We start from the raw sequence: 27,763 nt of genomic DNA on the forward strand, positions 1-27,763 counted from the left end.
GAACAATTTCAATCCTCAGAAAAATGGCATGTAGATCTGTTCTTCCATATTCTGAACAGCATATGTTACTGTTTCGTTTGTATAACCTTCTAGTGAGTACAGGGATCTTTTAGAAGTGACAATTAAATGTCGCCTCCTCATATAGGCTGCCCAGGTCACCTTACTTACCGTGGAGGTCCATCCCGGGCATTATGTTCCAACAAAGCGCCGTTCTAGACAGAACTAGGTCACCGTAGCATTGAACTGGCTGAGCCACCACTGCTGTATCTTTTGTTGAGTACAGGATCCCCAACATTTATTAGAGTGTCCAACACACAGTACGTCCTCAATAAATGGTTGACTAACGGCGCTTTCCTCTTCTACCAAAATTTCAAGCCCCTCTCCAGTCTGCCAACCCACTTGCTCTAACATGGCTCTGAACCTTTAGCAGGGTCCTCCCCACAGTGCATGCCTAGGAAGATCGCAACAGGAGCTCGCACCTGTTAGCTGGACTCTGGACCTTTTAGGGGCTGTGGGTGAAATGGGGGCCTGGCTCTGAGTTCTCAGAAGCTAAAGGCATCACCAGCAAGCCAAGATCAGTCAGAGGCTAGTCCAGCATCTCAGCCCACCCCTTGGCCGTGTCTTTGCGCCTCTTTTCATAGCCCCGCCTCCGTGGCGACTTCGTGGGTCCTTGCTATTGGCCCTTTTCTAGATGCTGTCAAACGATAAATTCTGATTGGCCACAAGACCCCCCACGCCTCCACAGCAGCCACAACAACCGCCACGTGCTCTACCGTGGGGCTTTCTCATTGGCTAGCCGCCTGGATACACCTGGACTTCCCGCTTCCTCTTCCCATTGGCTTTCCAGGCCCAGGCTCGGCTCTTCCGACGCTGATTGGCCACCAGAGAGCGAGGCGGGGCTTGGGGGCGGGTTAATTGCGCGGCGCACCAAGCGCGCGCGCCCAGGATTTTCGATGGCGGGGCAGGGGCTGGCGGCGGGCTTCTTGCAGGTGCCCGCGGTGACACGGGCTTACACCACGGCCTGCGTCCTCACCACCGCCGCAGTGGTGAGCGGGCCGGGCGGGCGTGGCGGCGCCATGGTTACAGAACCTGGCTAGCAAGAGGGGGTTAGGGAGGTCGCAGGTTGCCGGCGTCTTATACGATCCCCGTCCCACAGCAGCTGGAGCTCCTCACCCCCTTCCAGCTCTACTTCAACCCGCACCTGGTGTTCCGGAAGTTCCAGGTGAGGCGGCCCCGACTCTGGCACCTGTCAGCCAGGCCGGTACCCTTGCCCCACGCCTCACCGCCGACCCCCACCCCACCTCTTCGCAGGTCTGGAGGCTCATCACTACCTTCCTCTTCTTCGGGCCCCTGGGATTCGGCTTCTTTTTCAACATGCTCTTCGTGTATCCTGAGCCACCTTGGGGGTTGGGGTGAGCCCGGGTTGGGGTTGTGTAGGGCTAGCAACGGGGAAACTGAGGCCCAGTCGCCGTGGCACTTCCTATACCAGTGTTACAGGTTCCGCTACTGCCGCATGCTGGAGGAGGGCTCCTTCCGCGGTCGCAAGGCTGACTTCGTTTTCATGTTTCTTTTCGGTGGTGTTCTTATGACTGTATCCTTCCTGTAGGCTCAGTATTATTAGGTCAAGAGACACATCCTTCTAGCCTGCCGTGACCCTGGGGTCAGACATGAAATGCCCAGACATGGAGGGGCAGGCGTTCAGAGCCCAGCAGCTGTCTAGCCTACCAAGTGCCCTAGCTAGAGCCCAGCTGGGAAGTCTGCGATAGGCTGATAGACCACTGAGGCTTTGAAACATGCATACAAGTGCTAGAAGGAACGAGGAGGCATGGGAATTGACGGGCCCACGAGACGGGTTCTTCTTGCTATGGAACAGACAGGGGAAGAAGGAACCCGGGGAAAGAGTCAGAGAGGAACTGTAGGCACCAGACCGCTCCAGTGAGCCTTGACTCTGGCCCAGCTGCTGGGATTTCTGGGCAGCCTTTTTTTCCTGGGACAGGCCCTCATGGCCATGCTGGTCTATGTATGGAGCCGGCGCAGCCCTCATGTGAGGGTCAACTTCTTTGGTTTACTCAACTTCCAAGCACCATTTCTGCCCTGGGCACTCATGGGCTTCTCTCTGCTGCTGGGGAACTCAGTCATCACAGACCTGCTAGGTGAGCATGCAACTGCCCCCCCCCCCTGCACCCGACCTCTTATGCACCTCCCAAACCTTTCTTCCTGTCTCAGCTCCTGTTCTGTGTTTAGTGCCCCCACCCCCACCCCCACTCCAAGCATTCCAGCTGGCCCATAGGATTTGCATCTGCAAAATTGACCTGCTCAAACCAGATTTGGTCCTGGGGGTGGTTACAGTGTCTGCTTCTTGGCTCCTACTCCCCCAGTGTTCCCAGGCCCCGAGTCCCTCCCTCTCCCCAGGTGCCATGCACTTTTGGGCCCCTTTAAGCTTGTCTTTCAAGGCCAGCTCTGATCTTCCCCTGATTGGTAGACAGCAGGGCACTTGTGCTCTGGACCCTGGGGTTACACTGAGCTTTGACAGACGGCCTCTGCCAGCCTTTGGCTCTCTCGCAGGGATTGTTGTGGGCCACATCTACTACTTCCTAGAAGATGTCTTTCCCAACCAGCCTGGAGGCAAGAGACTGCTGCTGACCCCCAGCTTCCTGTGAGTCTCAGACAACTGTTTTCCCTCCCTCAGGGAGTCTGCCTCCTCCATGGGGGAACTTGTGTTTACCACAGCTCAGGGTAGTTGTTCGTCTCCACAGGAAGCTGCTACTAGATGACCCTCAGGAGGACCCCAATTACCTGCCCCTTCCTGAAGAGCAACCAGAACCCTAAGGGCTGCTCCGGGAACAGTAAGCCCCCTTGGGTCAGCCTCTCCTTCCCCTACACCCCAGTTCCACCCCAGCCACCCATCCAGAAGGCTGGACCCACGCAGCCTTGACGCCTCAGCCAGCAGCACCCTACACCTCTCTGTGCCATCTCTCTTCTCAGCTGTAGGTGCTAGGACACGGGGCGGGCCCAGAGAGGGCGAAGACTGCCTAGTAGAGCTCTGCGCTCACTAGTTAGACCCACAGTTCTGGTCCTCATGCTGCCAGGGCCTCGGTGGAGCAGCAGCAACAGGCCCTACACACGCAGAGCCCAGCGGCTGGCTCAGGGCCATGGCCAGTCCCCAGGACTCCCATCCACCCGGCCTCTCTGCTTCATTTGAACCAACAAGTCTTCACCTTTGTCTCTGGCTGGTGACTCAAAAGGTCCCATGGGCCCAGGTGCAGAGGACAAGTTTGGTCCTTGTCACGCTAGTGAGCCCAGGACCTCAAGCTCTATTTTAGCAGCACCCTGTGTACAGCAGTAGTTCTGGGACTGTCTGTTTGTCTTCCAGCTGAGGCCTGTGTGGGTCTTTGCTACCTGCATCTCCTCTGAACCAAGGTGTTCAATGTGGCCAGTTTTCTTTGCTGCTTTACGACTGCTCCACTGGGGCTTACTCCTGGATGCCTAACAGCATGGGAATTCCCCAGACCACTGCCTGTTATTTCTATGGTAACAAAAATGTTTTCTACTGAGTCTGACTTGATTTTTATAGTGAAACCTGGTAAGGCCACAGCTATGCTGCTGTGTGGACCTGAGGGTTGTGTGTGGCCCCACCGAGAGTGAGGGTACCAGCAGTCTAGAGCTGGGGTGCTACCATCACTGGCTTCAGTCACAACCTGTATGCCCAATTTGCCTCAGTGTAGAGCCATATGTTACCTTTATGGGTCCTATGTCCATTCTATACCACAGGGCAAGGACAAAAGGAACGAGAAGCTTGGGGGTGGGCTAGACAGCTGTACCTTCCTTTCCACACAGTGCCAACTCAGAAGGACAGCGCACGGCTGGTGTCCTGTCCCCTATTGCTCACAACAGGCTGGGAGAGAAGCTGGCCCAGGGCAAATGGAGATCTTTTCGGAGGTGTTGCTAGAACCTTGACACAGAATACTTCCTGTTTGCTTACTAGTGGTATCATAGCCAGTGCTCTAAAAGGGACTCAAGAGCAAGGTTCCCCCAGCTGGCAGTAGCCTGTCTGAATGCAGCAGGCCCAAGCCCAGCAACGGAGCCTCTGACACACTCTTGTTACCCTCTGCAAGGACATGCTGAGCACAGAGAGCCACTGGGAAGCTGGAGGGCACAAGAACAATGCCTGGGCTCTGCTCTGGGGCCTTGTGGCTGCTGTGTAGGCCCAGTCATCACCTGAGAATTAGGTGGGAAGAGCAGGAAGGACCCACCTTGGCCATACGCCCCTCTTAGTCCACGCAGGATATATCTCAGCCCCCACTCCTGGCTCACTCTCTTTAAAATTTTATTTACTGGCTCTCATTTTTATGCTTTTACACCAGAGAAACCGAATATTACTTTTTATTTAAAAAGAGTTACTAGCCCTGCCTGGGGGCTCCTATACAAAAACAAAACATAACCCAAGTTAGGCTGCTTCCTGACTCTAGACTCTGGAGGACAGTGTTGGGGTTTAGCAAATGGAATGTGTGCTGAAGGAAGGCACCCAGGAGCTCCTACCCCATTCCTCAGGATGGCACCAGCTGTCCCTTTGCCTTTCTCTTCACCACAGAGGAAGGAAAAGCAGTCTTTTGAGATGCTCTGTGCAAGTTGAGCATGGATGGTGGCTTCATCACCAGGCTGGGGCAGTGTTGGCGAGACGCCTCATTCGCCTGAGGTAGGGGAACAGATAGTCAGCAGGGGCAGTCATAGCTCTGGGTGGCCACCCTCCTTCTGGGTATGCTGTTTTTCTAGAGTAGCTAGGTGTGACGCCCATGTAGCAGAAATACTCTCCGGCCTTTTCTTGACCTTGCTAGTCTGCTGCGCAGGCCCTACTACTTATCTATATAGAAACCCAGAAATCTGCTAGGGGATACTGTTCTCTCCAAGGAAATGTACCCTGGGGCCTGATTCCCCACAGAAACTGCCTCTTGAAACTAGGTTCCTAGGGAGAAGACACCCCTGCCTCTGCCAGGGAAGATGGGGGCTGGTGGTGTACCTTGTGTTCCTGTCTTGATCCCGGATCTTCTTCTCCATCTCAGCATCGGTCAGCGTCTCCAGCAGGGGGCACCACTGGTCAGCATCTCCAGTATTTCGGATGGCAATCTCCACCGTGGGAAGTGGGTTCTCACTGAGGGAAGGGGGAACAGGGAGAAGAGCAAGGGCTAGTTAACAGAATAGCAGCTAGGAAGCCCCCTAGAAACCACTGCCTTCCACACTGCCACCCTTTAGATGGCCAGGACACGAAAGGAGGACTCACATCCTTGTCCCAGCTCCTCCAGCAGTGATGCTGACTGGCAGCTGGGGGATGGCTCCTGTCAACGTCTCAAGTATGATGCCAGGACTGCTCTAGCAGGAAAAAGGACTACCTCTGGCCTAGAGCCTCCCTTCCAGGCCAATTCTTGCTAAGGATTGAGGGAGCTTCTGATAATGAAGTAGTTTCTTTGGGCACAATAGTGTTGTGGGTACGACTGTCCAGGGCCAGTGCCCACCAAGCCTCACTGATAGGGGAAACAGCATAAACAGCAGAGGGATGGGGCAGGGGTGTAAGACTTCCCCAGGAGGCTCCCCCTCCTCACAGAGGGCCACAGGGCTGGCCTGCTCTCAAGTGTCCTATATATCTATTCCTTGGCTCACCTCATGAGGTCCACACTGAGCCCTGGAGAAGCCAGACTGTGCTTTGAGACAGACAGCTGGTTGGCAGAGAACACCCTAGAAACACTACCTCAGACCTAGAGCCCTTCAGAGACCACCTGACTCCACCCTAAGGTAGGGGTGTCCATCTGTTCAAACCTTTGACACAATGGTGTGAACAAAGGGGGACAAAGGCTATGAGGGTACAAGTACTGGGGATGGGATGGCTGTGTCTCCCTGGACCTTGGTTTCCAAGTTGGTAAGAGGAAGCTAAGGAGGTACCCAAACCCCAGCCTGGCAGGAAGCCTCACAGCAAGGCTCCAACCAGGTCCTCTCCTCCCGTCCACTGCCAAACTTCCATAGTTTACGGTCAGGAGGGTAACATTAAAGCAGCCAATATTCACCAATATTCATCACTGCAGAAGACTCTTCACAGCCAGACAGGTCCTTACATGGCCTCCTTCAGGCTTGAGGAACAGTGGGCCCCACAAAAGCAAACTCCTACATTAGGTTTGACCGCAGAGTCGTGATTCCTCATCCCTCTATCGAAGGCCAAACCTTGCAGCTGAGAGCCAACCCAGCCCAACCCAGAAAGGCTGGGCTAGGGCCAATTCTTCGCATAAAAATTTCACGGACCTTGAGCCCAGATCAAGGTCAGAGTACGGCTGAAGGGCTGGAGAGATGGCTCTGAGGTTAAGAGCACTGTCTGCTCTTCCAGAGGTCCTGAGTTCCATTCCCAGCAACCACATGGTGGCTCACAACCATCTATAATGGGATCTGGTGCCCTCTTCTGGCACACAGACATACATGTAGACAAAAACACTGTACATAATAAATTTTAAAATCTTTTAAAAAAACAGTGCGGCTGAAGCTGGTCCCACAGACCAGGAGAGCCCTGGCTCCTTGGCAGACACAGGCCTCACTTGTTATTGAAGCTCAGCTTACAACACCCATACCCACAAGCCTCACAGAACCTGGAAGCCCAAACTCCTGCTAGTGACTCAAAGCCCAGGCACCAGTCAGCCCCGACCCCTGTGGTCTGTCCCTGGGGCCAGCCTCTTCTCGGCAGCTCGATTTAGAAATCCAGGAACAACCCAGCCAGACTCCTCTCAGTCTCCAGGTCATCTCCCTCGGGAGGGCAGCCTTGAAAGGCGCCAAGCCCAGGCTGAAAGAGGCAAAACATGTTTTCCTCTGAATTTAAATAAGAGCTGGCAAACACAGGCCCGGAGACCCCTTTGTTTACCTTCCTTTGATTCTGGGAAGATTTCACACCAGTGCGTTTGCTCAAAATTAGAATTGCTAGAGCTGACCATGGAAGAAGGATGGGCTTAGAGCCAAGACTAGCTCCCTCAGGTCTGTGGGGACATGCAAGCCGAGACACTGCTCCGTCCCATTCTGTGGGCCATTGGAGTCAGCCAGCATCTATTACTTCAAGGGAGTTCCTACCCATGCACTCCGAGAGCAGGGAGGAAGGCCCCTGGACGTTCTGCGACCACACAAATACCATGTAAGGACTGTTAGAAGACAACAGTGAGGGAGGACTGATGCCCATGGAGTGCACTGGAGTTTATTTTTGATGTAGGGGCTTTTATTGTCTTTTAAGACAGGGTCTCTGTGTAGTCCTGGCACTCAGTATGTACATCAGGCAGACCTGGAACTCACATGTTTGCAAGTCTCAGCTGCCATGCCCCTCAGGGGCAAGATGCAAGCTTCACCACACTCACTGGGAAAAGGTGACCCTGTGGGCAAGCTGCTGATACAATATGCCTGTGCATTAGGCAGTGCTTTTCAGATGCGACACGCACACAATATATATTTGATCTTATACATATATGTGTGTCTAAGACAGATGGAACTATCATCTGGACTTAAGGACTTCATCAAACTATCACTTTCTGTGCTGGAAAGGACACTATCAAAAAAGTGAAGAGGCAGCCCAGAGGATGGAAAATATATTTACAAATCCCATCTACTAGGGGATGTATATCCAGACTATATGGATATCTATCTATCTATCATCCATCTATCTATCTATCATCTATCATCCATCTATCTATCTATCTATCTATCTGTCTGTCTATCTATCTATCATCTATCATCCATCTATCTATCTATCCGTCTGTCTGTCTGTCTGTCTGTCTATCTATCTATCTATCGATGCTCACTAGGGATGCAACTCCAGCCTGTATCACTTCACATTCTCCTGCATAGTTACAGTCAGAAAGGTAAGAGCGAGCACCAAGCACTGACAAGGATGTAGAAGCCAAACCCCACAGCACAGTTGCAATGATACAGCCACTGTAACGAACGAAAACAGCCCAGCAGCCCCTCAAATGCCAAGTGTGACAGCTCAGATAGCCCAGGCTCTTAGGAGGTTGAGTCAGGAGGACTGCCATGAATTATTAGAAGCTAGCCTGGGCTACAACGTGAGATCTTGTCTCAATAAAACAAAGCAAAACAAAAGTTAACCAGAGTTAGCATATGATCCAGAAATACTACTACTGAGTAGACAGCCAAGAGAACTGACAAGAGTGTTTAAATACAAAAACAAATGCTTTAGCATTACTCATTATAGCCAAAAAGTAGGAACAACTCAATTGAATGGGTAAGTCAAATGTATTTATTTACCCATTGGAATATTATTCAGCTGTAAGAGTGGAGCTCTGATGTTACAACGTAAATGACCCCTGGAAACATTACACTAGGAAGCTAGTCTTCAGTGCCAGCCTAGGCTGTGTGGTATGATTTTCTCAACAGAATGAAAACCAACCAGGACAAACCAAGCGTGCATATAAAAGGCCAGGCATGGCGACTCACACCTGTGATTCCACCATCTGGAAGGAAAAGCATTATCAGAAGTTCAAGACCTGCCTGGACTACAGAATGAGTTAGTGAGACCCTACCTTAAAAAAGTAAAAGAAGGCCAGGCCTTTATCTCAGGTCTTGGAAGAAGCAGATCTCTGAATTTAAGGTCAGTCTAGTCTACAATCAAGTTCTAGGCCAGCCTTTGGTTCAATCTCTAGTAATGCAAAAATCAAATACATTTAAAAATAAAACCAATGGCTAAGTAATTAGGTATGTGAATTGTCTCTCATGTGTTGTTATAAAACCCTCACTGAGCAGTGGTGGCACACACCTATAATCCCACCACCTGGGAGGCAGAGGCAGGCGGAGCTCTGTGGTTCAAAGCCAACCTGGTTTACAGAGTGAATTTCAGGACAGCCAGGACTACACAGAGAAACCCCATCTTGAATAAACAAAGAAAGCAAAACACCACCACCACCTCTACCACAATGGCTGGCAAGTGGAGTTCTAGGATACCTATCCTTTATGGTGCTGGCCTAACCAGTCCGAAGGTGATCTAGCAGTTCCCCTAACTGCTGATGCTGCACCAGCTGAGGACCAGGCTTCTCCGAGCCTCCTTCAGGCCCTCTGACTGAGTACACCCTCACCTCTCTGCCCAGCACACCATCCTAGCAGGGCTGTGGTGTAAGCTGTCCCTGAGGACAGACACTAGTGACTGAGCTCCACAAGGTGCTTGGGTGGGCAGCATTACCTTCTCTCGCCCGTCGCTCTGCCCTGCCTGCCCTAGCCATCCCTGACCAGACAGCTTCCCCTTAGGCTCTGGGCCTACCCCAGCCACCTCTCCTCTGGTACACTAGGAGTCACAGCACACTGGTGGCCACATACAACACACCTGTCTTTCTCCTGTGCCAGACAGGATGCTGGTCCCTGGTCCCTGGTATGGAGCACAGGACTAGCTCAGAAGTTAATAATTTTTCTGTAGACAACTCTAAGAGCAACAAGCTTCCTGTTGCCTAACCTAGCTCCATTCCGCATCAGACCCATTCCATTTCCCCATATTTGTCATAGCCCTTCTTTTAAAAAATCTGCTTTATTATTTTACGTGCATAAATGCTTTGCCTCCATATATATATGTGTGCCATGTGCATACATATGAAGTGCACATGGAGGGTAGAAACGGGTGCCAGGTCCCCTGAAACGAGTTACAAATGGTTGTGAGCCACTAAGTGGGAACTGGGAGTCAACCTGGGTCCTCTTCAAGAGCAGCCAGTGCTCCTAACCACTGAACCACCCTCACAGTCCTTGTCATCGCCCTTTTGTCCTCATCTGGTTCTGGGATGCCTGACTGCTCTAATTCAGGTCTGCGCTAGCAGCCTGGGGCCTGTTACACGTCTGCCACACACCTACTTTCCCCTCCTCATGCTTCTTGTTCCTGCCCTGCCTTTGTCAGGCTGCCTGTCCTACCACTCAGACCCAGCCTTCTGACACATGGCATCATGGTCTTGCTCACGTATGTCCGTGACCAGCTGCTCTCTCCACTGCTCTGTGGACACAACCAAGGACCAGGGGCCGGCGAGTAGGTACGGAAGGGGATGGGACCTGGACACAGAGCCTGGCAGGCTGGCTGGACGGGCTTTAGTGTGTTTCCAATACAAAGTGACAGAGGCTTAGCACTTAAAACCCGTGTAGGTCATGGGACGCAGTGCTTGTCATATTCTGTGCATGGTGGAGACCAGGCTAGGCCTGCTCCTACCAGGGAGGAGCTATAAGGATGGCAGCGACAACAACAACTGTTTTCCTGAGGTAAGTAGTTAAGAAATCCCTAGGCCCACTTGTGTGTGGGGTGAAGTGCTGAGAACACAGGGAGAATCAGGAGTTCTGGCTGCTTCTGGCCTCCGGATTCTGATGTGTAGGAAGAGCTGGCTCTGATTCTCATTTGCCCTGACTGTCACTGATAGGTCCCACCTGGGTAGCATCCCAGATGCCCAAATGGTCCAACACACAGGACAGGTGCTGGGAGCTCACCAGGCTCGGTTGGCTGAGAAGATAAAATAGCCCTTTCTTATCCCGAGAACAACTGCTTGGGACATATTCCAGGAATCCAGGCAGGCCACAGTGGAAGGACGTTTATTGCTCAAATTTCTGCCAGGGTGTGCCTACACTTACTTCCGAGGATTGCTATCTGAATCCAGAACTAAGGGGCACAGCAGAGCCAGGCCTTTCCTGTCTACACCTAGGACTCATGCATGGGAAAACTGCAGGTGGACAGGAACTTATCAAGGACCTATAGCCTTCTGGGGTCTGATAATGTAAACACTGCCAAGTGTTGGCAACAGAAAATATACCAACAGGACCTGTCTAGAAGCTGTACCTCTCAAGCCTTGTGACAACAGCCCTTGAGGCTGCCAAACAGCAAGTGGCACCTGCATGTGCACATTCTGAAAGTGGGTTCCACCCAACTACTGGCTTGTGGATGGACCCTCTATTACCAGGACACCTTGGCTGCACCCACAAGTAGGCTTCCTTCAGGAATGGTGAGGCATGGGACAGACATCGAGGCTGGAAAACAGAGCTACTTGGCCAGTGGGCTGCTGGAGGAGTCACGGCAACTAATGCCTGCTCAGCCCTTTTGGATGTGCTCCCCCCCCCCCCCCCCCGTTATTTTGAGTGTTTAGGTATACTGCTGGCAAGCTTGTCTGCATACCCCTGCTCTCCTGCTCCTGAGTGCTGGATGCCCTGGGACTGAAGCTCCCTGTCCCCAGCCCTCTCCTCTTGCTCATGAGAAGTCCCTAAGAAAGCTGACTCTTGCGATGTCTTGTGAGCCTAGCTGAGCTCTGAATTGCTGTGTCTTTGCTTTTCCTAATCATTCCAGTTCCCAATGAAGTCTTTTCCCAATGCAGCAAGGAAGCGGAGAAAAGGATAAGGGGGGGGGGAGGGGCAGGGAGGGATGACCGCACTGGTTAGCCTACCTGAAGGCGTAGGTCTTCTGGTGCCAGCTCAGCTGTCCCCGGATGCTGTATGCAATGGTGGTGACAAACTCCCCGCCCAGACCCAGCTCCGAGCACAGCTTCAGGGCAAACTTCTCAGGGGAGTTCTCCTTCTCTGACATGTCCCATTCAAACTGATCCACCAGGGAAATGTTTCCCACATGGATGTTCAGCTGTGGCGGGACCCAAGAAGCACAAGTGAGAGGTGGAAGGGGTTATTCTCAGCCCAATGCTGAGGAGTGCTGAGGAATGCTGTGAGGAGGTAAGGACGAGCCGCTCTGAACTGCCAGGTCTGAGGAAGTTCTGCCTGTGATTCAGGAGCTAAGTACCCAGTTTGGCCCTTCCATGTCAAATTCCTTGTTGACAAAATAGGACCGAACTCACAAACCTCCCCATTGTCACTAGGTTCCAGGCACCTGATTCCACCTTAACCCTCTTCTCACCGCCCTGTCTCCCATGCTGACCAGTGTCGTGTTTGTCCTTTACACCTGTGGCAGCCAATCTTTATGTAGCTGTGCTGGCCCTGTACAGCTTACATGCCACTCTTCAGAGATTGTCCTTGAGCCTGTTTTACGCCACTGTCCAATCCCTAATGTCACTGCTGTACAACCATCCTGCTACCAGCTCACAGGAACACTTGCCCTGTCTACTCCTCACCCTTTAGAAAGATAAGCCTACTCCCTGGGGAAGGAAAACACTAACTCCTCGGCAAAACTATCCTCTTAACTCCCCACATCCATCACGGCACGTGTGCTACCATAGTTTAAAACATTTCAACCCAGTAAGACACATGCATCCTAGCACACACACTAATAATGATAAAGATTCAACACAGTAAGATAGTTTATACCCATCAGGATGGCTATTATCAAACAAGAAAAGAAGGAAAGGGGGGGGGAGGAAAGGGGGGGAAGGGAGGGAGGCGGGCAGACAAGAACAACTTTTGGTGACTATAGGGAGAAACTGGAACCCTAGTGAACTATTAGTGGGAACGTAAAATGGTATAACTGCTGTGCAACTTTGGTAGGTCCTCAAAATAGTACAGGATGGCCATGTGACCTGGCAAATTTTAACTTGTGAGTAGAAACCTCAAAGAACTGAAAACAGGGATACAAAGAGGTACTTCTGGTCTACCCACAAAGTATTTCATCCATGCCGCACATCTCATGGTATCTCACTTTGGGCTTTTACATTCTGCCTACCAGCTGCTTTCACCTTCTAAGGCTGGGAGTGGCTCAGCGCCTGCTGGAGATATAGCAGCACTGGCTGTCCTACCCACAGTGACACTTTTCTCGGAAATGCTAGCCCACCCATCTCTGAAAACAGTCAGGGTGTCACTCAAAGATGTCTTCCCAGAAACTGCATTCCCCCAGCAAGGAACCCTGGCAGACTTCCACCAAGGGCCAGTGTTCTCTTAGCACCTACCTTGATGATGACGCGCTGGTCAGACTGGTCCTCCAGGATGCTGTCTGTGGGATAGGACTCAATCTGCTGTCTTATGGCAGAGGCAATGGCAGGCACAAAAGTCAGTGGATTCAAATCCAGGTCATCACAAAGGATCTCTGAAAACATCTCAGGGGTCATTAGCTTCTCTGAAATCAGAAAACACAAACACCCCAACCTATTGTAGTGCCCTACTTCATGGTGCTCACACCTGTCTAGGCTTCTCCTATCCTATCCTCCTTTGTCAACCTTCTGCTCATGCAGATGTGGATGACTGGGCAACTGCACCTGGCCTTCCCAGACACTCACAGCAGCACAGGATGAAGCATCCTTTCCCTTGTAGCCCACAGCCTGCAAATATGGGCTCCTGCCCAAGGGAATCTTCTCATGGTTTGCCTCCTGTGACACTAGTGTGCTCTCAGAACCAAATGTGGGTAGTCAAGATGCCCACTAGTGTGACCTAGGCTTCTGCAGCCACACCTACTTGCCTGCTATCATTCATCTGTGGTACCCATTTCTGTTATTTGAGCATTTGAAGAACTGGAATCATACCTTATGCAACCTTGAGGGTAACTTTTTTCTAGTCTGGAAAATTCTTCAGAGAAGCTAGCCATGGTGGTGCACGCCTTTAATCCCAGCACTTGGGAGGCAAAGTCAGGTAATCTCTATGATTTTAAGGCTAGCTTAGTCTACACAGTGAGTTCCAAGCCAGCCAGGGCTACAAAGTGAGATTCTGTCTCAAATAACCAAACAACAAAAATTCCTCAGAGATTCATGGAGGTTGTTACTTCCTTTTTATTGCTAATTAGCATTCTGCAGAGGATTCACACTTTGTCTAACTGTTCAGCCACTGACAGGCATCTGGGCTTATTCTAATTTCTGGCTATTATGCACAAAGCTGCTATCAATAGCCACATGTAGGTTTCAGTGTAAACAGATGTCTTTAGAAGGTCTCTGGGGCGCATGCCCTCCACTGCTCACAGTAGTCACATTTAGTGGTTTTGGGTTTTTTTTTTTTTTTGGCTTCAAAGCAGCTTAGACATCTGTATTTCCACCAGTGTGAAGGCTCAGTTCTTCCACATCCTCATCAACATTAATTGGTGCTGTCACCAGTTTAATTTGCATTACCCAAAGAGCTAACAAAGCAGAGGACCTTTCCAATGTTTATTTCCAGCTACGGACCCTCAGTGAAATGAAACTTCATGTGTCCTGTCCTTATTCTGAGACATCTTACATCTATTTATGTGAGTGAGTGTTTTGTTTGCATACATGTCTGTGTAGCCCTCGCATGGCTGGTGCCTGTAGAGGCCAGAAGGCGTCAGATGCCCTTGACATGAAGTGACAGATCATTGCGAGCTCCTATGTGGCTGCTGGGAAGTGAACCTGAGTCCTCAGGAAGAACAGCCAGTGTTCTTAACCTCTGAGCCATTTCTGTAGCCTGTGTTTTTATTCTAATTAAACTCTTTGGGTTTTTTTGGGTTTTGTTGTTGTTGTTTGGTTTTGCGACACAGGGTTTCTCTGTGTAGCCTTGGCTGTCCGGGGCTCACTTTGTAGACCAGGCTGGTCTCGGACTCACATCGATCCACCTGCCTCTGCCTCCCCAGCATTGGGATAAAAGAGATGGGCCACCACACTCAGCTGAATTTTTTTGAGTTTTTACAATTTGTTCTTTCACAATTTCATACAAATATGTAAACTATCTTGATCCTATTCCATTTCCTGTTATCTTTTTCTTTTTTGAGACGGGGTCTCACTATGCAGCCTGCCTTTGGCTGACCTGTAACCTGCTATGTAGACCTTAGGCTCAGAGAGCAGCCTGCTTGTGCCCTCGGGGTGCTGGGATCTGAGGCAAGCACCTCCAAATCTGGCATCTTTTTACCCTTCTAGGGTCCTTTTCCAGAACAAAGCTGTGATGGCATCCAGGTTTCAGGATTTTCTACTCTGGACTCTGCTGCTGGTGTCTAGGGATTCTTTGTCTAGCCCTAAATACCCAAGATTTACTCCTATACTTTCTCTCAACAAGTTTCATGGTTTTGTGGAGTGTTTTGTTTTGTTTTGCTTATTCTGAGACAGGGTTTTTTTCTGTGTAGCCTTGGTTGTCCTGGACTTGCTTTGTAGACCAGGCTGGCCTTGAACTCATAGAGATCCACCTGCCTCTGCCTCCCGAGTGCTGGGATTACAGGCATGCGCCTCCCGATTTATTTTATTTATTTATTTATTTGTTTTTTGTTTTTCGAGACAGGGTTTCTCTATGTAGCCTTTGCTGTCCTGGACTAACTTTGTAGACCAGCCTGGCTTTGAACTCACAGAGATCCGCCTGCCTCTGCCTCCCAAATACTGGGATTAAAGGCGTGCGCCACCACTGCCTGGCATCCGATTTCTTTTTAAATAAACAAAATACTGTTTCCCCACAGCCTTTTCATATATTCTAAGTGTTTCGGGCCCCTCTGCCTGCCCGCTGTTTCTTCCATGCTGATATTGTTTTCATTTACATTGTTGATATTCACAAATTATTTTACTTTATCTTCTCTGTTGCTGACTGGATCAAGCTGGGCATTAGAGCCACAGACCACCACATGTTTCTTTCTTTATTGAGAGCTGGAAGCTTAAGGTAGTGCAGGCAGGGATAGCCTTCTCTGATGAGTGATTTCTCACTCTTGTTAGGTGGATTTCATTGCTGCAAGGGCAGCCTGTCATTAAATGTGCCCTTATTTTGCCTTTCAATCACTTCTACTTTCTGTCATGAGTTGAGGAGTGTGAGGCCTCAACAGAAGAAAGCTTTACTTTGCAGTTGAACCTTGAACTTCCCAGCCTTCATCGACTCCTTATTTATTTATGAATCACTCAGGTGCTGGTATCCTGTTTTAGCAAAAGAAAACTAAGTAGGAAACATAAGTCCACAAGAAACAGGGCACATGGCAGAACCAGGATGAACCTAGAGTTTACAACCTTAAGGATCATGCTACAAGGCTGCAAATGTCAAGTCTAGAATCTGCCTGACAGGCAGTGGGTGGGAAAGTGGGCATTCTCACATAAGGCCCAGGCAAAACTGACCATCACATACCATTCATGTTCCAGGTAAAAGCATCCCGCAGCTTCTGCCCATCTATCTCCATGTCTAGCCGGATGGGTACCAGCACCTCAGGCTGTGATGCATTCTCATGGATCACAGCTGGATCATGGTCATCAAAGCTGGAATTGAAACAGCAGCAGCAGTCAGTCAGGGCTACAGGGTTCCCTACGTCTAGGTCTCCAGAGACAGGAGTTTCCAGCTTCCCTCTGCTGCACCGTGGGTCACTGTAAACATGGCTAGAAGGGAAAGGCCATTTCTTACAGGCATTTGTCACCTAACAGTGAGGCACCTCAGAAGAGGTTGTCATGGGTCCCAGTCTAATGGGAGTGCAGAAGGGCAATAAACAAGCTCAAACACATCTTATGGTTAAGTCCTGCAATGGCGCGGAGCAGTACTCTTCACACATGCATCAGAAAGAAGCAGGAAACAGGTACCCTGGAAAGAAGAAAACCTATACATGCTAGCAGGGCCTGGAAGCTATAATCCCAACAGTGGGGAGGCTGAGGCAGGAGAGCTGCCAGGAGTCTGAGGTCACTGTGGGATACAAAGCAAGACCTTGTCTCAAAAAAACCAAAACCTACCCCTTCCCATTAAAGTTCAGTGACTATCTCAGAAGATGGGTGGAAAAATACTAAGAGCCATAGGTTGAAGTGTAAGTGGGGGAGGAGGGAAAGCTCAGATAGTAGACGAGGATGGGGGAGGGGACCTTGAAAGGGAAAGCGTCTTCTAGACTTGAAAGATCTGCTGCACTCAGGAACTCGCCGCAGTTGACTGCTTCCAAGCTGCACAAAATCAAGTCAGTATTCTAGCATGGACTAGGGGGCGCCCTAAGTGTTAGGTGTCCTAAGAAATCCAGAGGGAGCTTTCACACACAGAGGCCCATACAACCACAGGGGTGAACACCAGAGTGATATGGATAAGGGACACACAGCCACCAGAGCAGGAAGGGGTGAGTACCAGACCCCCCATCTGCACCCCCAGAGCCTCTGAAGGGAGTAACGGCCCACCCACACCTTGATTTTGCCTATGCACCTATGTCAGACTCCTGAATCCTAGGAGAGGATCTATCTGTTCTGATGTAAGTCACTACAGTAGTTTGTTTCAGCAGCCATAGAGAACTTACACAGTGGCAGTCATGAAACCCTCCAGACAGGCTGTGGGCATCAGGTGAAGCATACAGCAGGGAAAGCCTAGGGCCTGCACCTCAAGAATTACACTGAGGTGCTAGGAAAGTGGAAAAACGTGAGAAAACGCAGCAGGGGCGGGAGGACAGGGATGCCAAGGATATGTCCTGAAGTACGAGAAGAGCATCTGAGGCAGTGGCCAGGCGGCGTCTGCGGAGCACAGGGCACTGAGCGCTGCCTCTCTGGGAATGAGGCTAAAGAGCATTGGAGAAATGGGGCTCTGTGCCGAGGCCAAGCAAAGTGTGCTCACTCACCACAAGGGGAAGGTCCTCTTCTTGTCCCGGCCCATGCGGTTCCTGTTGATGGTGGTGGAACAGGGCACAGCGTCCAGATGGTGGGAGCTGTTGGGCAAGGTGGGGACCCACTGGCTGTTCCTCTTGGCCTTCTGTTCCCTGGAGAGACAGAGGAAGAAAGTAACCTCATCAGACCAGGGTCAGATTCTGCTCCCTGGGACTCTACCCATGCTCAGTGGGCACCACTATGTCCCTGGCAGGGGCCCAGCTCCTGTGGAGAACATCTGGGCTGTTTTACACTGGGGGACTCTTCCTGGCACCTAGAGGTACCTGTGTGAGAAGAGCACAGAAGTATTAGCTACAGGGAGGGGCATGGTGCAGCCTCCAATCCCGGTGCTCAGGAGGTAGAGGCAGGTGGATCTCTGAGTTCCAAACAAGTCAGGGTTGAGGCAGAGTGAACTCCTGCCTAAAAAAAAAAAAAAAAAGAAAGAACAAAAAAAGAAAGGAAAAAATAAAAACCAAATTAGCTAGTGCAAGCAGACAGGATGAGTACATGTTTCTGTTTGTCCCTGACTACTGATGTAGAGTGACTAGCCGTGTCCTGCCTTGACTGCCCCCCAATGGTGAACTATATAACCTAGAGCTGTAAACCAAATAAACTTGGTCTCCTTCTCCTAAGTTGCTTTTCTGTCAGGCTATTTTACCACAGCAGCAAAAATGAAACTAAAGTACTCTCCTTTCTATGCTGGCACGGCAGCCTCTGCTCCTGCAGTAACTGTCCATGGGAGGCCAAAGCGATGCCAACCACACCGTCTAAGAACAGCTGGGATCTCGTCTTTCTTAGCAGAGCCTTTAACTATAACTTTTATTTCTGAAGAAAAAGAAAATCTAGGCTACTTAACACCTTTAATGGAAAGGTCTGGGGCCACGCTCCGGGCAAGGGAAGGGGCAGGGGCACAGTGCCAAGCATGGTCTGAGGCACTGCAGGTCTGCCTCGGCTCTTATTATCTGAGCCCACCTTCGAGACCTGGGACATGACCCCAGAACGGGGACTAATTTCCACAGGGCTGAACAGCTGGGACACCAGTTTCCATCTCAGCCCAAGTGGACAAATGGTTCCTGAAGAGTCAAAGTTTAAGTAGCAAATTCCTAAGTCCCACCCACATCACAGGAGTGTCCATCTCTGGAGAGGCTGGCCTTCTCTGTACCTTCCAGACAGTTCCAATGCAGCTGGGCTTGTATTTGGAAACTGGGTATCTTTACTCACGTCTTCTGTGCTGACCCCCACCCCGTGGCCCTCAAGTCCTACCCTATCTCCGATCTTTCCCAAGAATCCCAAGGGGGACAAACTATCCAGTGACAGCACAGGTAGGCTTCCAGGCCCTTTGCTGAGCTGACTGAGCAGTTTGTAGCTGCTCGCTTCAAGCCACGACACCCGTCCCTGTTGTTTTGGCTTCCAAGGCAACAGGAATCTACTCCCTCAGCTGGGCCTCATATGACACAATCAAGAAATTGTTTACCACTGTAGAAAAGGTTTCCAGCTGACACGTGCAAACATGAAAGTGTCATCCATATGTACATAATAGCCTTCCCGGGTAGGTCCAGCTATCCCGTGTTCTTACCACATCCCTTGGAGAAAATGAGAATCTGCTGAGCGCATGTCTACAAAGCTCATCAGACTGGATGTGTGCCACCTTCTCTAGCGGCAGAGGGGGACCAGAAAAGCAATCCAACAATGAAAGGGAAGGAAAGTCGGAGTGAAAAGGATCCTTACAACCACCTCACCCTCAATAGTTTTCTCCCTCAGCACCCTCACGCTTTGTACATTAAAACTCCTTTCATGGCGGGCATGGTGGCGCATGCCTTTAATCCCAGCACTCGGGAGGCAGAGGCAGGCAGATCACTGTGAGTTCGAGGCCAGCCTGGTCACAGAGCGAGTCCAGGACAGCCAAGGCTACACGAGAAACTCTGTCTCAAAAAAAAACAAAAACCAAACCAAACCAAACCAAACCAAACCAACCAAACAACAAAAAACTCCTTTCTTTTCTCTCTGCTTCCCCTTCACCCCAGACAGGGTTTCTCTATGTAGCCCTGGCTGCCCTGGAACTCTCTTTGTAGACCAGGCTGGCCTCGATCCACCTGCCTCTGCCTCCCAAATGCTGGGATTAAAGGCGTGCGCCACCACGCCCGGCTTCTCTCTGCTTCATGCTAAGGCCTCACTATTAGCCCTCGCTGGCCTTTACATCTACACGCTCCTGCCTTCACTTCAAAGGTCTGTGATTATAGGTGTGGGCCACACTGACTAGCTTTTATTTTTTCAAGCTTTGAATTTTTAGAATGACATGGGTGGCTGAGGATGTAGCTCAACAGGAGAATGTGTACAGTAGCAAAGGGGCCTGGGCTCCCTTCGCAGCCCCAGCCCAGTAGAGCGAGATTACAGAAGAAGACAAGCATGTCTCCTATGTTTGCTCGCCTCTCCTAATGCCGGATATGGACTGTGTTCTTTATTTGTACTCTATGGTCGGGTGCAGCACAGCAGTGGAATACAAGCTGTGGAGTCCTTGGTTCATATGCTAGCATCACCACCCTCTCTCCAAATCTACCGGAGTTTCCAGTTTACTTTTAAAGCTAGATGTGTAGACGCTAGATACAACATAGTACATTTTTAATTATTTGCCATCTTGTTGCCACAAATATTTTCATAAAAATTATGTTCTAGGCTGGGAAGATGGCTCAGTGGGTAAATGCACTTGGTCTGCAAGTATGGTGATCTGAACATATGTAATTACGGGGGAACTGACTCTACAATGCTGTCCCCTGACCTCTCTACATGCTTGCTACGGCATATACGTACGATCTCTCCAAGCCTCAAAACACCTCTTTTTAAAAGTTATTTAAAAAAAATAAAAAAGATAGAAAAACTTGGGAGGCAAAGGCAGACGGATCTCTGAGTTCGAGGCCAGCTCTACAGAGTGAGTCCAGGACAGCCAGGGCTACACAGAGAAACCATGTCTCAAAAAACCAAAGCCAAATTCAAAACAAAACTTTCTGTTTGGACCTGCAGAGATAGATAATTGGTAGAGTGCTTGCCCAGCAGGCACAGTCCTGGGCACCTTCCCCAGCACTGTTATAGCAGCACACACCTGTATTCTGCGCACCCAGAGGGTGGAGGCAGGAGGATTGCAGTTTAACATCATACGTAACTACATAGCAAGTTTCAAGCCAGGGTGGGCTACATGAGACCCTGTCTCAAAAAGAAGGAAGAAACGAAGGAAGGAAAGAAAAAAAAAGAAGTTCTCTCAAAGTTCTACTGTATATATTCAAATCTATTGTTTCTTTTGGGAGTTGATATGAGCCACTAATTTTTTTTTGTAAATGAGTCCCGGTTTCCTAACATTCCAGAATTCAAGACTTGGTCTATGTTTCTTTTTTCTTTTTATTTGGTTTCAAGACAGGGTTTCTCTGTCGCCCTGGCTGTCCTGGACTTGCTTTGTAGACCAGGCTGGTCTCGAACTCACAGAGATCCACCTTTGGCCTATGTTTTAAGAATTCCAAAGATGCAGAAGAACTTAGAAACTTAGAGCAGGCAATTGTAACCACAGTGAGTAAAGTGTTGAAAGGCACTTCAGTCCAATTTCATGTTAACTGTCCTTCCACACGAGAAACTCCCCACCCACCACACGTCCTCAAGCACACACAGGTGAGGGAGGGGTACCTGAGGTAGGTGGGGGGCTCCGTGCTGATGGACACAGCCTTGTATTTCTCATCATTGCCATCCAAAATCTCTTCTACCTCTGAGGCTTTCAGCAGCGTCACACTGGTGGCAAGGGTGGTGTATCCGTGGTCTGTAAGCAGAGAGACCCCACTGTAGGCATCCTGCACAGTGTAAACATGCTGCTAACCAACTTGATAAGGCACACAAGGTCCTCACATGCAGGAGGTGGGAAAGCGAGGTGGCGATCACTACCGCTGAGTGCTAGCCTCTTCCAAAAGGGCCACGGACTGAGGCTTTCCTAGACATCTTGGTGGAGGAAGCCTCTGGGGATGGATTTGGACCAACTCGCCTCTTATGAGCACAAGCTCAGGGGCAGAGATGTTTGGGGTAGCAGCAGCCAGGGGCTACCGGAAGGCTCCCGAGTAACACCCCAGTGGGAAGAGGTCTGACACCACCACAATCTAAACACAGTAACACCCCAGTGGGAAGAGGTCTGACACCACCACAATCTAAACACAAAGCGAGGTAGGTGATAGGATGAAAGATGACTACTTTTCTTTTAAAACAAGAGCCCAGAGAGTTCGAAAGGACTGTTTCACACCCAGCAAAAGTTACCATCCCCGATCCAGTCCAGATGTGCTGTCTGGAAAACAAGACAGGCTCCGTACGACGTGACCCCCAGCTCTTCCAGGGAACCTTTGTCAAGAGCTGCTACTTATCTGCAGGACCTGCTTATTTTCACTGGAGGAATCTCTTGGTTACAGGGAAGGAAGGCACATGGCAGAAAGACCGCTAAGACTTCAGGGGTACTCAAGGAAGGGCAGGCAAAGCTGGGCAGCCACCATGCTAGTGACTGAACTCCACTTGTGGCAGAGGGGACACAAAGGAAACTGTTTTAGGCAACAGTGAAAATGTTTTAGTAGTGACTGAAAAGCAGCTCTGGCTCCTGCATTAAAAGAACCCCCGATTTACCATAATAGGCAAAACTACATTAGCACCTACGGACAAGACAGACTACAAAGTGCTAGCGAGCATGCATGCATGGACGCACGCATGCACGCATGCACACACGCACCCAGGCCCAGGGCAGCTCTCTACAGGGTGCCTCAGCTAAGTGCAAAGTAGTTTGCCACCTGCCAAATGGCATGTTGCACTCATACCCAAACGTTCCCGCTGCAGGTCCCAAAGAGAATGAAGAGCATCGTCACTCTGCACAGAGCTGCCACAGCCCAGAGCTTGCACTCGTGGCGCCAGCATCAAAGGGCTCACAGAGTAAGCCCCAGGCACAGGGCAGGCCACACAGAATGGGAGCATGCACGTGAGCGTAGCACACTGGGTGCTGAGATGAAGCAGTACAGGGGAAATGTGCTCTGGGAGGGAAGCGGTGAAGGCCCCAGAGCAAAGTGAGGGCTGGGGCCACTGTCTGCTACTAGGGCCGCAAGGATGACGACTACAGCAACGCACTCACAGCAAATGGCAGCGAATCACGGCATTCCTAAAACGTTTTGAGCCCAACATGTCTTCACAGCACCTGCTACCGCCCTGGCCCCAAGCCCCTACACCCCACCGGCCCAGCCAGGAACACACAACAGTGGAGCACCAAAGTCTCCCTGAGCCACTCTCACCTGAGTCTTGTGTGCACTGGCAGGGTGGCCCACCCCTGGGGTGTTCCCTACCGAACTAAGGTCAGGATGCAATGAAGACACTGGAGTGAAAACGTTTTATCTTCATGACATAAGCGAGTGGTTTTGAAACAGGTTTACAAACCCTCGTGAAGACGCACCCTTAGTGTTAGGTTTTGTTTTTTTACCATGTGACGATGCAACTATTTTCTTCCTCTCTTCCACAGTGGCTAGTCGCCTCCAGAGCGAGGGGTATCTCTTGTACAGAGAACCTCGGAACATACGGAGGTAGTTTCCCACCTATGAGTAAAGCAAGAAGGCTCATTATGAGGGTCAGGCTATCTACCACTACGCCAAAGGGTTCTGGCACAGAGGATTTGCTGGATCAAGGGTATGCGATACAAGGCCTCCAGACGCCAGCCTTTCAGTAGTCATAAAACACATTCTGCTGACAGCAAGGGTTCAACAGCAGTGCACATCTGGCTGGCATCTGTGTATCCTGACATCAGAACCAAGTTCCAAAGGCCTGACCAGATGTCTACAAGGGAGGATCCTGGAGCTTAGTAAGAAGCTTGTGATTCGGATCTGACTAGGGTTTGTTGGCACTTTTCTGAAATCTAAGACTCTTGTGACCTTCTTTTATCTTAAGAAGCAGACTTTGATATTTTTACAAGGCAATAAACAGCAAAGTCTTTAATTTTAGACAGATGCAAGTTAATCTGTCCCATTGCCTGTGTGGCTTTGTTTAGCAACAAAACTCAAACCAGAGATACTAAAGAATTTTCTAGAGTCTAAAAAAAGCACTATATTAGTAATCCCTGGACTATCATATAAATCACTACTTCCCCTAAGCAGTAGCTTCGGTTTGTTTGCAGCAATACTGGATGAACAGCCTTCAGGAGAAGCTGTCCTGCCACTGACTTTTCAGAGATGAAGTCTTCAGAGCCACACTGCTGGGACAACAGTGGAGGCAGTGCAAGGTGCTGGCTCTGGCAGTAAAGCTGGGCATCTTTACTTACCAGTCGAATGCTTTACAGCCCTGATTTTTTTTTCCCCTTTCCTAAAATAGATTCTCACTACATAGCTCTAGCTGACCTGGAACTCGCAGAGATGGGCCTGTCTCTGCTTACTGAGTGCCGGGGACTAAAGGCGCGCACCGCCAAGCCTGACCCTCAAGTCTGAATTCTGCTCTATTAAGGATCACTTCTATTACCTTTTCTTCTTATCTACCTATCATAGCATACAGTTATTAAGTGGAAGCCGTTTCTGCCCTTTGCTGCTGGAAGAGATTTACATGACCAATAGCCATCCATGGCTGCTGAGCACAAGAGCAGAACATCTACACACAGCAAAGCCTCCTGGGTGCTGTAGTTTGTGGGTCATTATCACCCAAAGGTAAAAGTAGGATTTCATTTAGTTTTAGAAAGAAGTTGGCAGTGTTGTCCCCCACAGCTACTGTGAGGGGCCTGCAGAGCGTCTGTACCGCATTCCCTAGGACACTAAGGCTGGATTGCTTGGCTCTTCCTAAGTCAGTCTTTGCCCTCTCTGGAAATAAAGATTCTGGAATTGGGCATTCCTTTCTTCAAAGCTCTGTTACTTGTGTGGCAAATGGTAGGATGTCAGTGACACAGTCACATCCACTGCAGATGCCAGAGACACGGTTAGTGCTGTGGTATCTGGCCCATCTATCTGAATACTGTATTCATCTTCTAAGATGAAGGGGCCCAGGTTCACCATCTGCACAACTCTGCCACAGGAACTGCAGATACAAACTACTGCACGAATGGTACTAAGCTCTTCCCAAAACCAAAGCTAGGCTCTGAAGAGCAAAAATACCCTGTCCTTTTTGGTTTCAAGATAATGATTCTCATTCAATGGAGAGGGAGGGCCAAGAAAGAAGGTTGTGGTTAGCTTTCTAAAACCTAAAACATGCTATGACGATGTCCTCAAAAAGCCATTTCCAGTTTAAGCATCTCTTAAGTATGAGCAAACTGGAGTCAGCCAAGAAGACAGCTCAGGAGAGGAGTATGTATTCAGCCTGCACAAGGCTCTAGGTTCAATTCCCAGCAGAGAGAAAGGAGAGCCAGGGAAGGCAGAGTGAGAAGAGAGAGAGGGTAAGGAGGCAGAGCAAGCTGTCACTCAGCCTCTGAGGCTCTTCCTACCTGAGCAGGGCTCCTGAGCAGGGCTATCTTTTAATTGTTGCACCAGATGAGAATTTTCTTTTCAAAACCACCAGCAAGCACTTAAAGAGTTGAGCTCAGATTTACCTTTCACACACTAGATCAGTTAAATGGTTCTTTCAACAAGTTCCTCTGCATAGTGTTTAAAGTCCTCAACTGCTTTACATACCTGGCATTTGAGAAAATGCTTATTGGCCAACAAGGACCGTTCTCAGCTGAGGGAGATGGACAGGAGCTGACTGCAGGTCCCCAGAACACCCACCATGGCACAGTAGCACTGAGGCGACGGTGTGAACCTACCATGACACCTCACACTTTTTGTTTAATGGAAAATGGTGAAAATGGATGTTTCTGACAACACTGGTCCCGTTACCTGATACAACCAACATACTAATGAAATGGAGTATATTACACAGCAAATGGCTGCCAGGGGGTAATTGTTAGCATTTTCAGATGGCTTTAGCTCTCCAGGGTGGGTACTTACCTCTTTTCATGTCTTACATGTCTACTGATTGATGTTCATACATCTGAGGTGTGTGGGGTTTTTTTTTGAGACAGGCTCTTACTATGTAGGCCAGGCTAGACTCAAACTCACCCTCTACCTCTACCTCCTGAGTGTGGTGCAGATTAAAAGTGTAGCCCACTGCCTTGCTGCCCTTATCTTTAAGAGAGAGAACCAAAAATGGGGCGTGGTAGCACTTGGAAAGCAGAGGTAGTTGGATTTCTGTGAGTTCAAGGCCAGCCAGGTCTGCAAAGTGGAGTTACAGGCCAACCAAGGCTACACAATGAGACGTTGTCGGAAAAGGGGGACACAAAGTGGCTGGTGGTTGCCCTTAGATGTAAGGAGGCTAGTGTGAGAAAGTCTGTAAAATACCTTCATACTCTTGGCTGGTCCACAGGGCTAATTATAGGGTTTTCCTAAGGCAGTGTTTCTCACCCTTCCTAATGCTGCGTCCCTCCTGTTGTGGTGACCGCCCCCCCAACCATAAAATCACTTCGTTGCTACTTCGTAACTATAGTTTTGATAGTTATGAGTCGTAATGTAAATATCTGATCAGCAACCCCTGTGAAACGGTCTTTCGGCACGCGCCCTCCTCCCTCCTCCCCCCTCCTCCGCCTCCAAGTCATCATCCATAGGTTGAGAATGATTGTCCTAAGGACACTTGTCCACCGGACTGAACAAAAGCTGTCTCTTCTAATTATGGATCGGCGATCCTTCAGACTTATCCCGTATGAAAACTCAAAATATGGTCATAGATGTCCAAAACGTCAGTGCTTCTGGCCTCAGGGCCTCATCCACCGAAAAGCAAACATCCTCGTCCAACCGCTTTCTACAGATAATAAAGCTCATAACGTTTCTGCAGCCCACCTCAGAAGCAAGAACGCAAGGGGGTGGAGGCCGTCCTAAACCCCAGGCTTACAGCTAGCCATTTCAAGACCATGGCAGTGGGGTGCAACCGAGAGCTGCCAAAGGGGTCAAGAGTAATACTGCATCTCCACCTCCAAGCGCCCAGGGGCTTCCCAAAGATCCTTTCCCCATATGCATAGAGTGTGCCGGCTCGACGCTCTAAGCTAGAGCAGATGCTTAGGGTTTGAAAAACGTGAAGTGGGTAAGAAAACCCAGAGGGTCCAGGAGGACAAGGGCCCGGTCACGCCCACCAGGCCACGCCCCAGCTGCGAGCAGGCGCCCCCCTGCCTCCGCGATGAATGGAGGCGCGCACTCGGGGTGCACAGGCCCGCCCCGGGACTCGAGCCGGCCAGCCTCTGCTGGGGAAGCCGAGAACGCGCCGCGGGCTACCTCGGAGCCGATCATATAGAACTCGCCGTCGTCCTCCAGCTGGAACTTGACGGGCTTCTGCCCGAAGGTCTTGCTCAATGCCATCATCATCATGGCGGCGGGGGAAACCGGCAGCCGGGATCGAGCTGGAAAGAATACGGTGGGCTCGGGCGGGGCCGAGGAGCGTTAGACCGAAAGGGACGGAGGCCGGGACGTGAAGGACGCGCCGAGGGAGCCGGCCGGGCGCTCGCGCCGTTACTGGGTTCCTTGGTCGCCGCTCCAAAGACGAGCAGGCCGCCCTCCGTGCGCATGCGCGAGGGGCGCGCGCGCTCTGACGCTAACGTGCGCGCCGCCGCTTGCGCAACACAAGGCCGCGCACGTTCCCGCGGGCCCTTAAAGGAACCCGATGTCTTTTCGCTTCCCGGGCTGCCTCCCAAGTCCGGTATGGAGGAAAACTTCCCACCGACAGAAATAGCCACTGAGGCCCTGACTCAGGCAGTGCCCTCCCTAGTCACACAGCCAGACCTGGCACTTCGCCCGGGAGTGAAGAAGCGAAATGAGATGTTAAGCGGGGAGAAGGACCGCACCATCTGGAAGCCCAAGGAAGTCTGGGTGGGCATGGTGACCCCAGGCTGTCGCCTCAGGCTGTCCACCTCAAAGTGCCTCTAGGGACAGCTATATCCGCTGCAGACCAGCAGCTGTTCCCGGGGCAGTAGGGACGGGAAGAATGACGAGAGTGGATGGAGGTTGGTACTGTTCAAAGATTTGGGTGGTGTGCCAGGGTCACTTGCATTCCTCCCTTAACCTCTGCAAGCTTGGTGCCCACAAGCCCAGCCCTGTTCTGTGCTTCTCTGCCCCTTGGGCCTTAACAGCCTTGAGAGAAGACAATGCTTCTGCAAAGTGTCCAAGCAGTCCATCACTCGTTGAACAAAGCAGTGCCTCAAAACTATTTGACTAATCTTCATTATGGCACTATTACAAGAGCAAAGTTACAACCCAGCCTTGGTAGCTATTCTACAATAGAGGAATAGATAAAGAAAATATAGCACAGGCTGGGTTTGGTGGTGCAGGCCTTTAGCCCCAGCACTTAAG

The 27,763-nt window shown here is 50.4% G+C and overlaps 2 protein-coding genes across 6 annotated transcripts; one reads left to right on the plus strand and one right to left on the minus strand.

Annotated features, from left to right (window-relative positions):
- Positions 1-905: 905 nt before the first annotated feature.
- On the plus strand, positions 906-2,853 carry Derl3 (derlin 3). 4 transcript variants are annotated; one of them, XM_051153238.1, is made up of 7 exons: positions 906-1,046; positions 1,157-1,222; positions 1,312-1,385; positions 1,498-1,591; positions 1,958-2,153; positions 2,548-2,656; positions 2,757-2,853. In XM_051153238.1, the coding sequence occupies exons 1-7, from the start codon at positions 954-956 to the stop codon at positions 2,827-2,829; spliced, it is 705 nt and encodes a 234-aa protein (XP_051009195.1). In that variant the 5' UTR covers positions 906-953; the 3' UTR covers positions 2,830-2,853. The 4 variants fall into 4 exon arrangements, with proteins under 4 accessions (XP_051009195.1, XP_051009197.1, XP_051009196.1 ...); XM_051153240.1 differs by having other exon boundaries at positions 907-1,046; positions 2,566-2,656; XM_051153239.1 differs by having other exon boundaries at positions 939-1,046; positions 1,160-1,222.
- Positions 2,854-4,336: 1,483 nt separating this feature from the next.
- On the minus strand, positions 4,337-26,927 carry Smarcb1 (SWI/SNF related, matrix associated, actin dependent regulator of chromatin, subfamily b, member 1). Of its 2 annotated transcripts, none has more exons than XM_051153243.1 (9): positions 26,693-26,927; positions 22,903-23,014; positions 21,093-21,222; positions 17,399-17,536; positions 15,952-16,079; positions 12,870-13,036; positions 11,427-11,617; positions 5,018-5,149; positions 4,337-4,691 (listed from the first exon to the last, which is right to left on the minus strand). In XM_051153243.1, exons 1-9 carry the CDS (start codon positions 26,783-26,785, stop codon positions 4,652-4,654), a joined length of 1,131 nt encoding a protein of 376 aa, XP_051009200.1. In that variant the 5' UTR covers positions 26,786-26,927; the 3' UTR covers positions 4,337-4,651. The 2 variants fall into 2 exon arrangements, with proteins under 2 accessions (XP_051009200.1, XP_051009199.1); XM_051153242.1 differs by having other exon boundaries at positions 22,876-23,014.
- Positions 26,928-27,763: the final 836 nt, after the last annotated feature.

This window comes from Acomys russatus, chromosome 11, assembly GCF_903995435.1.
Source record: "Acomys russatus chromosome 11, mAcoRus1.1, whole genome shotgun sequence".
In the NCBI taxonomy this organism is placed as follows: Eukaryota; Metazoa; Chordata; class Mammalia; order Rodentia; family Muridae; genus Acomys; species Acomys russatus.

Coding starts and splice junctions, on each gene's coding strand:
- Derl3 (XM_051153238.1), top strand. CDS start 954: ATGGCGGGGCAGGGGCTGGCGGCGGGCTTCTTGCAGGTGCCCGCGGTG. Junction 1,592..1,957: donor TCGGTGGTGTTCTTATGACT/GTATCCTTCCTG, acceptor ACTCTGGCCCAG/CTGCTGGGATTTCTGGGCAG. Junction 2,154..2,547: donor AGTCATCACAGACCTGCTAG/GTGAGCATGCAA, acceptor GGCCTCTGCCAG/CCTTTGGCTCTCTCGCAGGG.
- Smarcb1 (XM_051153242.1), bottom strand. CDS start 26,785: ATGATGATGATGGCATTGAGCAAGACCTTCGGGCAGAAGCCCGTCAAG. Junction 17,537..21,092: donor GAGCCCCCCACCTACCTCAG/GTACCCCTCCCT, acceptor CTGTCTCTCCAG/GGAACAGAAGGCCAAGAGGA. Junction 16,080..17,398: donor AAGAGGACCTTCCCCTTGTG/GTGAGTGAGCAC, acceptor TTTCAATTCCAG/CTTTGATGACCATGATCCAG.